We start from the raw sequence: 13,837 nt of genomic DNA, 5'->3' as shown, positions 1-13,837 counted from the left end.
TCTTTTTTTGCTGAGTTTATGTTAGGGGTCAATGAAGGGTGAATAGGAACTTTGTACATGGAAAGTTACTGAGTGAGACCAGGGGAAGTGCAGCAAGTTCATATTCTTGCCCTTTGTGCTGTTGTCTGTGCCCAACAATGTGTGTACCCTGTTTTGTGCTGCTACCATGTTGTGCTGCTGCCATGTTGTATTGCTACCATGTTGTTGTCATTTTGTGTTGCTACCATGCTGTGTTGTCATGTGTTGCCGCCATGCTATGTTGTGATCTTAGGTCTCACTTTATGTAGTGTGATCTGTCTTGTTGTGATGTGTGTTCTGTCCTATATTTTAATGTTATTTTTAATCCCAGCCCCCATCCCCGCAGGAGGCCTTTTGCCTTTTGGTAGGCCGTCATTGTAAATAAGAATGTGTTCTTAACTGACTTGCCTAGTTAAATAAAGGTTAAACAAATACACATTTTTATTTTATTTCTATTCAAACATATTATTGCTTAATATTAATATTTCAAAAGAATGAGGCAAAGGGTAGTAGTGTACTTTCAGTTCCTGATGAGGCAGGCCAGTTGCTATGGAACTAGGACAATGAGGGATGTGGAACTCATATAATGCATCAGCTCTATGTTCTCATTTTATCTCACCATGAAAACACACAATGCTCTTGTCCTGTGTTTGTGTGCTTCCATGTGTCCCTGTGCATGTCTACATACACGTGTGTCTGTATCCAGATCTGCCTTCAGCAGCAACGTGCTCGTGGCCTATGACCTCCTAACCCAGACAGGGCCCCAGCAGCATGGAGGAAGGGGGACCCAGTGGCCATGCTGGTCCCTGCAGCTCTAACAGCCCAGGTGGAGGAGGGGGGACCCAGTGGCCATGCTGGTCCCTGCAGCTCTAACAGCCCAGGTGGAGGAGGGGGACCCAGTGGCCATGCTGGTCCCTGCAGCTCTAACAGCCCAGGTGGAGGAAGGGGAACCAGTGGCCATGCTGGTCCCTGCAGCTCTAACAGCCCAGGTGGAGGAAGGGGGACCCAGTGCCCATGCTGGTCCCTGCAGCTCTAACAGCCCGGGTGGAGGTGGGAGGCTCAGTGCCCATGCTGGTTCCTGCAGTTCTAACAGCCCTGGTGGAGGAGGGGGGACCCAGTGGCCATGCTGGTCCCTGCAGCTCTAACAGCCCAGGTGGAGGTGGGGGGCACCTCTATACTCACACACACACCCTCTAGGTAGCATATACAATTGATTCATCATACTGTATAATATACACTGCTGGTTTTTAAGATCCCTGACTTCAGAAACCATTCATTACCTTTGTGCTGTTGAGCAAGGCACTGAAGCTGACCCTGCTCCTCTCAAGTGCTGTGTTTGTGTGTTGTTTTGTCTGAGGGGTTTTGGAGCAGAGTAAAATATCAATTTATGTTGATGGAAATCTAAGTAATATTCCTGTTCTGCTCTATTCTCTATTCCTATAGCGTCTCTGCAGCTGGGGGGGGGGGGGGGGGGGGGGGTTTGTAGTCTTAACATCAGGCACAATTGCCAGAAAATAACCTAACATTTGTATTTTGAAGTTCATCCAAGTGTTTCTTGCACAGAGATTGAGATCATCTGTCCAACTTTCATCACTCAAATTCTCCTGTTGGATTTATCTATAGTTATGTACATTTATTTAAGCAATGAAGCCAGAGGTGTGGTATATTGGCCAAATATCACAAACCCCTGAGGTGCCTATGTCACGCCCTGATCTGTTTCACCTGTCCTTGTCCTCGTCTCCACCCCCCACCAGGTGTCGCCCATCTTCCCCATTATCCCCTGTGTATTTATACTTGCGTTTTCTGTCTCTGTTGCCAGTTCATCTTGTTTGTTCAAGCCTACCCGCATTTTGTCTCAGCTCCTGTTGTTCCCTAGTCTCTCTTCTCCACATCCTCCTGGTTTTTGACCTTTGCCTGACCTTGAGCCTGTCTGCCGTCCTGTACCTTGGCCTCTGCTCTGGATTATTGACCCCTGCCTGCCTTGACCTGTCATTTGCCTGCCCCTGTGGTTACAATAAACATTGTTACTTCACACAGTCGGCACTTGGGTCTTACCTTGATTCCTGATAGCCTTATTGCTATTATAAACTGGTTACCAAAGTAATAAGAGCAGTAAAAATAAATGTTTTGTCATATCTGTGGTATACGTCTGATATACCACAGCTGTCAACCAATCAGCATTCAGGGCTCAGACTGTGTACCATGGGAAATACAAAAATCACGTTTTACTTTTCTAATTACATTGTTAACCAGTTTATAATAGCAATAAGGCTCCTCGGGGTTTTGTGGTATATGGCCAATATACCAGGGCTAAGGGCTAGGTCCAAAGAACAGCCATTAACCGTGGTATATTGGTCATATACCACACCTCCTAGGGCATTATTACTCAATTATAGCAGTCAAAACAAGTTAAATCGTCATCCATTGATAGAAAATTATCTTGAGAGATAAAGGGCAATTTGTCTTATGACTTGCGACATATTCTTAAATTTACAAGAATCATTACTTTGATGGAAAAACTAATTTTGCTTCTTAGCCTACGTCGTAAAAAATGACGTTTTCCTTAACGCTCGATAACGTTATAGAAAAAGGATTTCATGGATAAATGTGGCAACTCCTCTCTTGCTGCGAAAACATATTTTTGGCTAGTTTTCAGGCCTTGTGTGCGAGTTTTCAGAGGTCATAGGGCTAGAAATTTGAGGTGGCCCTGGCAACACTGAGCATGACAGTTAAACCGAGGGAGTTCTTTCAGAAAATGGCAGAATGCTTCAGCAAACAGTGCTTTGACAGTGGAAAGGTAAGTCAGCTAGCAAGACGTCATTTTATAACAGGTGATGATCAGCAGAAATAAGGGAGTACTATCTCTCATAGTAGTAGATGTGAGTTTCTCTTTCAAACAATCCCCTTGTACACAGCTAATAGCTAGCTAGCTAAAGTTAGCCAAAGCATGCTAGCTAACTAGTGCAACCCTAAGCAACAGTACATATGAAGATGAAAAATTATCAGGCCTACTGAACATCTTACTGTAGAACTTATTAGTGAAAACAAGTCTAGGTTGGAACGATTGCTGTTAAAATACACGTTTTTTAAATAGATTTTTATTCTGAACGGGAATAAACTGATGTGAAGCAAGATACTTTTTGAGGAAAACACAGTTCTGGGTTGTTCATCTACAGCAGGAAGTGGTATCCTGCCTGACTGAGAAAGCGGTAGATCTTCTGATCCAGTTTGTCACCACATATCTATGAGTCAGGGTTCTCAACTCTGGCGTACTTAAAAAACAAGTACAGAAACACTCCATGCTGTGCATGACCTTAGGGTTGCATTGTCAAAAACTGAGCACAGAATAGACCTGCTTGTTGAAAACTTCAACCAGCCACACACCTCTCATTAGGGCTTCGTATTTGTTTTCTGGTTTACATCTGTGTGATGTGATCAATCAGGTTATTCCAGTTCAGAATGAAAATTATTTATTATAGTTTAACAGAAATAGTTCCAACCTAGTGTTTTTAATGGGGGAAAATAAACACGAATAGCTATTTATATTTCATTTAATTGTTATTTGTCTTTATTGCACCCGTTTTAGGCTGGCTTAAGGGCAATGAAATTGACTGATATGTATGTATAGTTGCATGTTTTCATAAGCTTGGGTCCCAGGAAAATACAGAATTTGTCATTTGGGTCCCAGGCTGAAAAAGTTGAAAAAACCCTGCACTACACCAACAAAAATCCCTATATGGAGGTTAATGCAAAGATTAGCCGCTAGCTGGAGGCAAGCACTAACATATCACCAGCTAAGCTGGCCCAGGCTATGGCTGGAGCGGAGCCAGCCATGGGTAACATGGACGCCAAGGAATTTGAGGACACTGCTGCAGAGCTCTTCATTGCTTGAGTACGAATTCTGTCATAACTGGATCTTCACAAAGGATTAAAAAAAAAAAAACTCACTAACAGGGATGTAAAAAAATATATAATAATTGTGCATATGGAAAATTTCTGGTATCTTTTATTTGAGCTCATGAAACATGGTACCAACACAACACATTGTGTTAATGTTTTTGTTCAATTCAGTTTAAGTACAATTAGATGTGTGTATCATTCTCATGAAATATATGACTAAATATATACTGTATAATAGTATGGTACGATGTAAATGACTCAATATACCAATAAATGTCATAACTATCTTGTTTGTTATTGCTTTAATCTATAACGGCGTCAGAAGTAAAAGGTTTTATTCTGTTATAAAGCCTTCATATACAACAGTGAATTTGATGCTTTCCATTCTTATGAGAATGAAACAAACAAAGCGTCTATGTAGTTACTGCATAGGTGATTAGGTTAACATGAAACCGATTGATGGAATTATTCAGGCCAGTTTACAGCAATGATGGCAATACCTCCTCCACACACCTCCCTGCGGTTATAGAAACTAGTGGCAAAAAGTGGCCAGCTGAAATGTTTTATATACTGTAACAAAATAAACTTTTAGTAGAAACAAACATCTTCAAATAACCAAAAATCTTGTACTAAGCACCTCCTTACATCTCACCAATATTGTATCCATTCTACAGGAAAGGGAAATTCATATTACTTTTTTATGGGTAATAGAGATGATCATTGGGGAAAATAGAAACATAAAAACTAATAGAAAAGCATCCCAAGAAAATCCATAATTCACTAATGACCAAACCTACAGCCAAACCCAATTCTTATATTATCCTACTTTAACAGAGTGAGAGCAACATTCAAATCAATTAAACTTAGCATCCCAAAAGCAAGGTAGAGCAAATAAATCATATTCTAGTTAATTAGTTCAAGTGCCTTGCTGTAAACCACCTAATGACATCAATTCTCATGAAAGACAAACGTAAGATAGCGCAACAAATGCTCATTGTTAGATTTAAGAAAGCCAAAACAAACATCTTGACGATTCTTTGGCACCATCGAGTGGCTGGTAGAGAATAGTATACCGGTTAGTTGTGTTCTGACTACTGAAAAAAAATACATGTCTTGTCAGTGGATCAATCCCCTTTAGGTTTAATAAAAATATAATGACTTTCTAATAAGAACCAAAATGTCAGTTTAAAAGGGCATGTGGAATTTACACTATCTGAGAATTAGGTCTTTCAGCGGTATATTTAAGCAATAAGGCCCGAGGGGTTCGCTGTATATAGCCAATATACCACGGCAAATGCGGAGTGCCTAGATACAGCCCTTAGTCGTGGTATATTGTCAATATACCACAAACCCCCGAAGTGCCATATTGCTATTATAAACTGTTTACCAACGTAATTTGAGCAGTAAAAACATATGTTTTGTCATACCTGTGGTATACGGTCCAATATACCACTACTTTCGGCCAATCAGATTTCAGGGCTCGAACCACCCTGTTTATAATAGTGCTCGTTGATTACACCCTCAACATTCTATATCTCATTGATTCCATTCAATATGTTCATAATTACAGCTCGACTCAACCGCACCACTAGGAGTTGTCCTGTTCAGATGCCCCCCGCCATCAGTGGGGAGGTCTCAGATTGGTTGACCTGTGCAGTGATGCTGTAGTGTGGAGAATCGTAGAGGTGATTGCTCTGTAGGTCCACCTCTGCCCGCAACGTTACTTTCTACAGATGGGAAACGGAGAACAGTTGTTAGAATCATGGTCTCCATCTTCTGCCCTGGAGAGCTATGGGGTACAGGATTTTGCTGCAGCCCACCTGGACAAAAGGAACACCTATGTCAGAATGCTGTTCATTGAATACAGCTCAGCGTTCAACACCTTAGTGCCTACAAAGCTCATCACTAAGCTAAGGACCCTAGGACTAAACACCTCCCTCTGCAACTGGATCCTGGACTTCTTGACGAGCCTCCCCCAGGTGGTAAGGGTAGGCAACAACACTTCTGCCACGCTGATCCTCAACACTGGGGCCCCTCAGGGCAGGGGTGTGTACTTAGTCCCCTCCTGTACTTCCTGTTCACCCATGACTGCGTGGCCAAACACGACTCCAACACCATCATTAAGTTTGCTGACGACACAGCATTGGGTGGTGAACAGATCATCGACAACGATGAGGGCCTATAGGGAGGTGGTCAGAGAACTGGCAGTGTGGTGCCAGGACTACAACCTCTCCCTCAATGTGAGCAAGACAAAGGAGCTGATCGTGGACTACAGGAAAAGGCGGGCCGAACAGGCCCCCATTAACAACATTGAGTTTCAAGTTCCCATCGAGAGCATCCTGACCGGTTGCATCACTGCCTGGTATGGCAATTGCTCGGCATCTGATAGTAAGGCGCTACTGAGGGTAGTGCGCACGGCCCAGTACATCAAGCTTCCTGCCATCCAGGGCCTATATAATAGGCGGTGTCAGAGGAAAAGCCCCCAAAAATTGTCAGAGACTCCAGTCACCCAAGACATAGACCGTTTTCTATGCTACCACACGAGAAGCGGTACCGGAGCACTAAGTCTAGGACCTTAACAGCTTCTACCCCCAAGCCATAAGACTGCTGAACAATTAATCAAATGGCCACCGGACTATTACATTGACCCCTCCCCCCCTCCCCATTTGTTTAGCACACTGCTGCTGCTCACTGTTTATTATCTATACATAGTCACTTCACCCCTACCTACATGTAGAAATTACCTCAACTGACCTGTACCCCCTGTATATAGCCTCGTTATTGTATTGTGTTATTTTATTTTTTACTTTCGTTTATTTGGTAAATATTTTCTTAACTCTTTCTTGAACTAAACTGTTAGTTAAGGGCTTGTAAGTAAGCATTTCACAGTAAGGTGTGTATTCGGCGCATGTGACAAATAGTCTGATTTGAACATATATTCTGTCTGGTCCAAGTGATGGAGTGAGTGAAGTGAGGAGGAGAGCTTAGGTACCTGGAAGTCTCTGATGTAGGTGAGGAAGAAACTGACAAAGGAGAGAGCCAGAGACCACTCAGAGATGGTGCTGATGATGTGAGGGATGTAGCCCTGCAACAGACAGAGCTGTTAGCGCACACACGCACAACAACACAAACTATCACAAAGTCTACTGACCGTCTCTCCAGGTATCCAGTGCAGTTTATGGGCCACGTCCACTCCAGGTAGACTGCTGTACATGATGACAGATGACACAAACACTGAGAGGTGAGAAGGTTAAGGAGCACAACAGGCAGGGGCTAGAGCTGTGTTACAGAGGGCAACTCTTGCAATATTTCAGAACGTTTGGATCTTGAACAAGCTGTCAGAGGTCCTTGCAATTTGTTGCACGAGTTCACAGCTTCCATTCACTGTAATTGAGTGGCATTGTCTTATAGCAACAACATTCTATTATCAGCAACAGCGAATCATGATTTCATATTTTCTTGTTGCAGAAATAGCGGAGGATACTGCTGATGATGCTGGCGAAGGTCCAGACTCCGATGCTGAGTCGAACCCAGAAGATGCTCTTCCCGTGGACGTGAGGCTGCATGCACAGAGACACCAAGGTCTGCACCAGGATGTACAGTGCCCCCACGCCAAACGTCAATATTGCCCCCACCAGGTGCATGGAGAACAGAGTCGTTTTCTGGTTGTTGTTGAGAGAGAGAATGATTTTATAGTACCACATTTACATATACTGTCATCAAAACAAACAGGAACAAGACTCTCTCACACACACACACACACGTGTCAATGGGTACCTGAAAGTTAGCAACAATGCACATGCCAAAGGAGCTGATCCATCCCAGCACCAAACCCAAGAGGTTGAGTTTATGCAGCTTTGATTCCTCTTCGACTGTCAAGGCTTGGACCTGCTTGTAGCGTACGTACATGGTGGCTATGCCTGCCACGACAAACACGATCACAAATCAAAACATAGTCACAAATTCAGTCAGGTTTATAGCTGGTTTCAAATGTATTGCTAGATTCCAAAGAGGAATCCGAGAGGTAATGGTGGTGTTACCTAAGTATGCTGAGATGTCCAGCATGATTCCAAACACACATCTCTCTGGGGCAACCGTCCCCGTGTCGCTGTGAACAGAAACATGACCATCAAAAATGTAATCTCCCACTATCACAATGTAATGTACAATTGTAATACATGTAAAATTGTGTCTACTACTTATAAAGTGAAGTGATTGCAAGTATAATGGTAAAAAGGCACAGAGGATGGTGTTGAGCCTGTGTCTGACCTGATGTATGGCACCAGTGGGTCCACATGTTTCAGCAGCACAGCAGTGATGTAAGCAAAGATGAACGTGGCCGCAGTCCATAATACCAAAGCCACCGGTAGAATACAAAGACCCTGCTGGAACCACCACATATCCTCTGCTGTGTGTGTCAAACCACCAGTAGCCTATCCAAGTTAGACCACAGATGCTGGTATATTGCCTTCACCTGTAGATATTGGATTATGTGAGGCACCACACACATACACACACAGAGAAAAATAGCTGAAGCTGCTGCACACTCGTTTCCTCATTCTGGATAAAAGCTCAGTATCAAGAGACTACAATGTATTCCTGCCACGTGATCGCATTTCTCAGTTCCTCTACTAGTTGTGTGGCTTGATGTAGTCAAGTGACTTGAGATACAGAGCGAGCTAGTTACATTTGGTAGGCTACAATGTATTTATTTTTTAAATAACCTTTATTTAACGAGGCAAGTCAGTTAAGAACAAATTCTTATTTGAAATGATGCTACAATACACGCTACTGTTTAATAAAATAAGTAGAGTGAACAAGATGCAGGTTCTGTTCTACCTGATAATTAATTGCACACGCCTGGTGTCCCAGATCTAAACAAGTCCCTGATTAGAGGGGAACAATGAATAAATGCAGTTTAACTGGCTTCCAGGTCCAGAGTTGAGTTTGAAGGCTTGATGCTGCGTTCAAAACAATTGAGAGCCCGGAAATCTCCGACTTACTTGCATTTAAAACGACTGGGAACGCAGAAAAACGAGCTGCGAATGGAAAACTTGATTCGAACGGTCAGTCCACTCGAAATTTAAACACGGACACTCGGGCCTATTTCCAGAGCTCTGACTTTCCGACCTGAAAAGCTGACGTCATTATTTGACCTAGTATTTTTCCGAGTTCCCAGTTGTTTTGAACGCGGCAATAAACTGTACCTTCAAAAAAGTGGTTCCTTTGTTGTCACCTCATCACACGAAATTCGGTCTCACAAAAGACCAACAATGAACAGCGGGAAAGCAGAAAAAGCTAATATATGTAGTCTAGTCTTTAGATCGCTCTGATTAAATGAAGGCTACATGACCCAGATGAGGAATTAGGTCACGCTTTCTCAACTAAAATCACAAGCTCATTACTTCCTGTTAGTGTTCCAGAAGAGGCGTGGCATTATAATACCCAGATCTGTAGCAAACGTCAACAAAGAGACCTCCGTTCCATCAGCAACAATACTCAAGACGTATCAAGAAAAAGGCTGTGCCCTCGGCGATTTCCCTTCAAAATAAAAGTCTCCCCGTGACGATGGTAGAAAAAACTATTTGACGAAATTCATAACATTTTATGCTGAAATATTTTTGTTGTTTAACAATATGAAAAACATTTAATCGACTTTATAGCACAAATAATATTATAGCGCTGCCATTATTGTTAACAGCAAAAAGTAATGATTACTAGATAGTTATCATGGTAACAACAGTAATACAAATAACTAAACCGTATTTATAATACTACTATTATTAATAATAGTAATAATAATAATAATTGTAATAATCTACTTAAAAATATTTTGAAAATACTTTTAAATCCCATTGTTAATTAGTCCATTCCTTTTGCACTACGTTCAGTACGTTTTTCATATTGGATATATACCGTACACCATTTTCTGTACATTGTGTCTCAGTAAAAGGTTGGTCTATTCTACCCAGGAGCACTTCTAGTTTCCAAATCCACAGAGTTTACATCCAGAGGAGCGTCACTGCTCATTCTGCAGCCTTTGGAGTGGTCTATCAGCCTAAATCCAATCCGTTTTTCATATAGGGTATACATATTGCATATTTATGATCAATTATATGATAAATCGAAAATCCTGTATTAATACCGGTCATAGCATTAGCTTGTGCAATTCAATTAGTGTGGGCCAAGGAATCAACTGAAAAGCCATTAACAGTGGGAATATCAACGCTGACACAAAGTAACACCAGAGAGGGTTCTCATAACACAATTGTATCGATGTTTCTACCAATCAAACATTGTATCCACCAACAAAGTGATGTAATTTGTCCCCGCGCTCAATCGGCGTGCAACGTTTTTCCCGCGCCAGATTTTCAACTGGTGACTTTACTCCAAGTTTAGCTATTTCAGACGAAGCTAAACTAGCTTTCATGACTATATTTACACATATTTCAAAACGTTTGAAACCAAAATTTTGAAGCAAAAGAAGGATTTTTACTTGGATAGCCTATTCTGTTTGAAAATAGGTCAGTAAAATTGATTTCACACCTGGCACTAGATTGTTAACAGTGGTTAGCTGTTAGCTAGCTAACGGTAGCAAGCATATACAGTAGGCTAAAGTTGTCATTTGAACCAGTTCTTTGGCACATTTATTTTCTTTATTGACAACCAGCAAGAAATGGCAATGCACAAGGGACATGCTCAGAAAGGCAAAGCAAAAGGCAATATAACCAACTCAGGCAAACCCTATATGGAGGACTTCAATGAGAGTTTCAACAATGAAAACCTGCCAGGTAACATTTGTTAGTCCTGGAAACGGGTAGCCTAAAATAATGTGCATGCTTTTATACATGACATAATATCTAATAGTCTACTTTCTTTATTGTTTCTTTACAGTAGTTGAGGCAGAGGATTTGAGAGGAAGGAAACATATGTCAGAGCCAGATGATGATATTGACATCACCAAAGGGTAGGCCAAGCATTTGTCACAAAGTGACATTTATTTATCAGAGGTGAACATACAGTATTATCCTGTGTGATTTAATTCATGGGTTGATATTGCTGTCATTCAATAACTATAAAATGTCTTCCTCTTCCACAGAGGGGATATGATGACCATGTTGGACAGATTTGGAGGTATTGTGTGTTCCACTAGATTTGTCTCTAATCTCTCTCTTTCTATCCTTATATTTCATACTCTGGCCTTGCCAGTGGTGTAAAGTACTTAAGTAAAAATACTTTAAAGTACTTCTTAAGTAGTTTTTGTGGGTGTCTGTACTTTACTTTACTATTTATATTTTTGACAACTTTTACACTATATTCCTGAAGAAAATAATGTACTTTCTTCTCCATACATTTTCCCTGACACCCAAAAGTACTTCGTTACATTTTGAATGCTTAGCAGGACAGGAAAATTGTCAAATTCACACACTTATCAAGAGAACATCCCTGGTCATCCCTAATGCCTCTGATCTGGCGGACTCACTAAAAACAAATGCTTAGTTTGTAAATGATGTGTGAGTGTTGGAATGTGCCCATGGCTATCTGTACATTTTAAAAACAAGAACATGGTGCCATCTGGTTTGCTTGATGTAAGGAATTTGAAATGATTTATACTTTTGATACTTATTGATATTGATATTTTATTAATTACATTTACTTTTGATACTTAAGTATATTTAAAACTCAAGTAGTATTTTACAGGTTGACTCACTTTTACTTGAGTAATTTTTTATTAAGGTATCTTTACTTTTAATCAAATATGACAATTTGTTACTTTTTCCACCACTGGGCCTTGCACACTGATTGGTACAGCGATTGTTTCTCATCAATGAACTATGCATTACATCTGTGAGCCTCTTTTTCTCTTTACTGCCAGCGGACATCAACAAAGCCTTCCTGGCAAAACGCAAACGTTTGGAAACGTTCACTAAGTCCTCTGTGAAGACTAGCCATCAGAAGATTGAGCAGTTATGGAGGGTCCAACAAAGAGACAGGTAATGAGATGTGTAGAGTGAAAATAGGGTGCAAGTGTGTGTGTGTGTGTGTGTGTGTGTGTGTGTGTGTGTGTGTGTGTGTGTGTGTGTGTGTGTGTGTGTGTGTGTGTGTGTGTGTGTAACCTGATTTGTATGATATCAATTCCGCAGGAGTAAAGTGACAGAAGATTACTGCACCCAGTTCAATGCAGTCTTCAGTCAGTGGGACACAGATGTGCAGAAGTCCAAGGATAATGAGGAGAAACTACTGGTAATGCTCTGTCAGGACAGAAAATAGTGTACCTATTTCTATTCTATAGCTACTTACAGAGTAACACTGGAGTAAATAAGGCATCTTTTAGAACTAACTGTAGGTGCTGTATGTGTTCCCATAGAGTATGTTCCAGCACCAGCAGAAGATGTTTCAGCACAAGAGGGCCTCCCAGAGCCAGAGACTGAAGACTCTCAAGCAGCTGCTGGAGCAGTACATCCAAGTATATTATCTCATAGTATTCTTTAACATGGTGATTTTAAATCTATGTCTCAGCTGGTTTTCTCATGCCACCTTGTTTTGCTGGGCTGGTAGAGCCTTGATACGATGGAGAAGACCCATGTCAGCCAGCAGGGTGCTGCACAGGGCGAGCTGCGCCAGGAGATGGCACTGTTTCAGAAAAAGATTCTCAGTGACACAGTAAGTAAAAGGACAGATCAATTTACTAACTCATTGTTCACGTGCCTTACGATGGTTGACCCCTTTGCTTAGCTGAAGCGTTGCTAAGAATACAAATTGATATGTGCCATTTTAAAATATTAGCGTACTATGGGCATGAGCACTATGAGCATGAACTGAGCTATTTAGAAAATACTTATTTAACTGTTCTATTTAGAACATTTCATTTAGTTCAACGAACAATACATTTTCTAATAACAGCAACAGATGCTGATGCAGACAATGCTGATGTAGGATCTTCAGAATGTCGGGAGCTGAGAAGAATCAACTCCATCGAAATGCTTATTGTGTGTACATATCTTTAAGCTGGGTTGCCTGTTCAGATAGAACTTTACAATTTCCAGATAAGTGTTAAACATCTCAGGAACCACATCTACCTGATCCAGTAATCTGCAAATAACTGTTTTGAAATCTTGTGTGTTGTGTACATGTAACATTGCATTTCTGTTGTGAACTGCTTCATTCAAAAGATCAACATTGTGTCACCCGAGGGTTCCAGACTGAAAGTGTTTAAGTCAAAGAGGGATGTCATTCACTTAGAAATTCTTATTTCTGTCTTCATATTTTGGAGTTCTGGTTTCATATGTTTAATCTACTTAATTGATCCCTGATTGAGAGGGGGGTTATGGAGAACATAAGACTTCTCGTTACTAAAATGTTGTCAGGAATTAAGACCATCTGTTATTGTAAATATACACTGAGTGTACAAAACATTAGGGACAACTTCCTAATATTGAGTTGCACTCCCTTTTGCCCTCAGAACAGCCTCAATTTGTCGGGGAATGGACTCTACAAGGTGTTGAAAGTGTTCCACAGGGATGCTGGCCCATGTTGACTCCAATGCTTCCCACAGTTGTCAAGTTGGCTGGCTGTCCATTTTTCATACACACAGGAAACTATTGAGCGTGAAAAACCCAGCAGTGTTGCAGTTCTTGACACACTCAAACCAGTGTTCCTGGCACCTACTACCATACCCCATTTAAAGGCACTTAAATATTTTATCATGCCCATTCACCCTCTGAATGGCAGATATACACAATCTGTCTCAAGGCTTAAAAATCCTTCTAACCTGTCTTCTCCCCTTCATCTTCACTGAAGTGGATTTGGCTTTCACCTGGTCAGTCTATGCAGTGCTTGACTTAGACTGAAATAGGTGCCAGTACTCATTTTTGGTGCCGGTACTGTTTATATTTAGGTGTAGGAGCTCCACAATACT

At 41.3% G+C, this 13,837-nt stretch overlaps 2 protein-coding genes across 2 annotated transcripts; one reads left to right on the top strand and one right to left on the bottom strand.

The window, feature by feature from the left end:
• Positions 1 to 4,006: 4,006 nt before the first annotated feature.
• LOC139370801 (DNA damage-regulated autophagy modulator protein 2-like) lies at positions 4,007 to 9,452 on the bottom strand. Its single transcript, XM_071110575.1, has 8 exons — positions 9,126 to 9,452; positions 8,188 to 8,392; positions 7,959 to 8,026; positions 7,696 to 7,838; positions 7,403 to 7,580; positions 7,070 to 7,152; positions 6,911 to 7,003; positions 4,007 to 5,645 (listed from the first exon to the last, which is right to left on the bottom strand). Exons 2-8 carry the CDS (start codon positions 8,316 to 8,318, stop codon positions 5,523 to 5,525), a joined length of 819 nt encoding a protein of 272 aa, XP_070966676.1. The 5' UTR covers positions 8,319 to 8,392; positions 9,126 to 9,452; the 3' UTR covers positions 4,007 to 5,522.
• Positions 9,453 to 10,570: 1,118 nt separating this feature from the next.
• Positions 10,571 to 13,010, top strand: LOC139369431 (synaptonemal complex protein 3-like). Its single transcript, XM_071108699.1, has 8 exons — positions 10,571 to 10,709; positions 10,813 to 10,885; positions 11,018 to 11,052; positions 11,795 to 11,912; positions 12,063 to 12,162; positions 12,287 to 12,385; positions 12,478 to 12,582; positions 12,945 to 13,010. Exons 1-8 carry the CDS (start codon positions 10,595 to 10,597, stop codon positions 13,008 to 13,010), a joined length of 711 nt encoding a protein of 236 aa, XP_070964800.1. The 5' UTR covers positions 10,571 to 10,594.
• Positions 13,011 to 13,837: the final 827 nt, after the last annotated feature.

Source organism: Oncorhynchus clarkii, chromosome 17 (genome assembly GCF_045791955.1).
Source record: "Oncorhynchus clarkii lewisi isolate Uvic-CL-2024 chromosome 17, UVic_Ocla_1.0, whole genome shotgun sequence".
Classification (NCBI taxonomy): Eukaryota; Metazoa; Chordata; class Actinopteri; order Salmoniformes; family Salmonidae; genus Oncorhynchus; species Oncorhynchus clarkii.
Note: the sequence above shows the minus strand (reverse complement) of the source record. Positions and strands in the feature narration are given on the sequence as shown.

Coding starts and splice junctions, on each gene's coding strand:
- LOC139369431 (XM_071108699.1), top strand. CDS start 10,595: ATGGCAATGCACAAGGGACATGCTCAGAAAGGCAAAGCAAAAGGCAAT. Junction 10,886..11,017: donor GATATTGACATCACCAAAGG/GTAGGCCAAGCA, acceptor CCTCTTCCACAG/AGGGGATATGATGACCATGT. Junction 12,163..12,286: donor ATAATGAGGAGAAACTACTG/GTAATGCTCTGT, acceptor GTGTTCCCATAG/AGTATGTTCCAGCACCAGCA.
- LOC139370801 (XM_071110575.1), bottom strand. CDS start 8,318: ATGTGGTGGTTCCAGCAGGGTCTTTGTATTCTACCGGTGGCTTTGGTA. Junction 8,027..8,187: donor CCACTGGTGCCATACATCAG/GTCAGACACAGG, acceptor TTCTGTTCACAG/CGACACGGGGACGGTTGCCC. Junction 7,839..7,958: donor GGACATCTCAGCATACTTAG/GTAACACCACCA, acceptor TTGTCGTGGCAG/GCATAGCCACCATGTACGTA.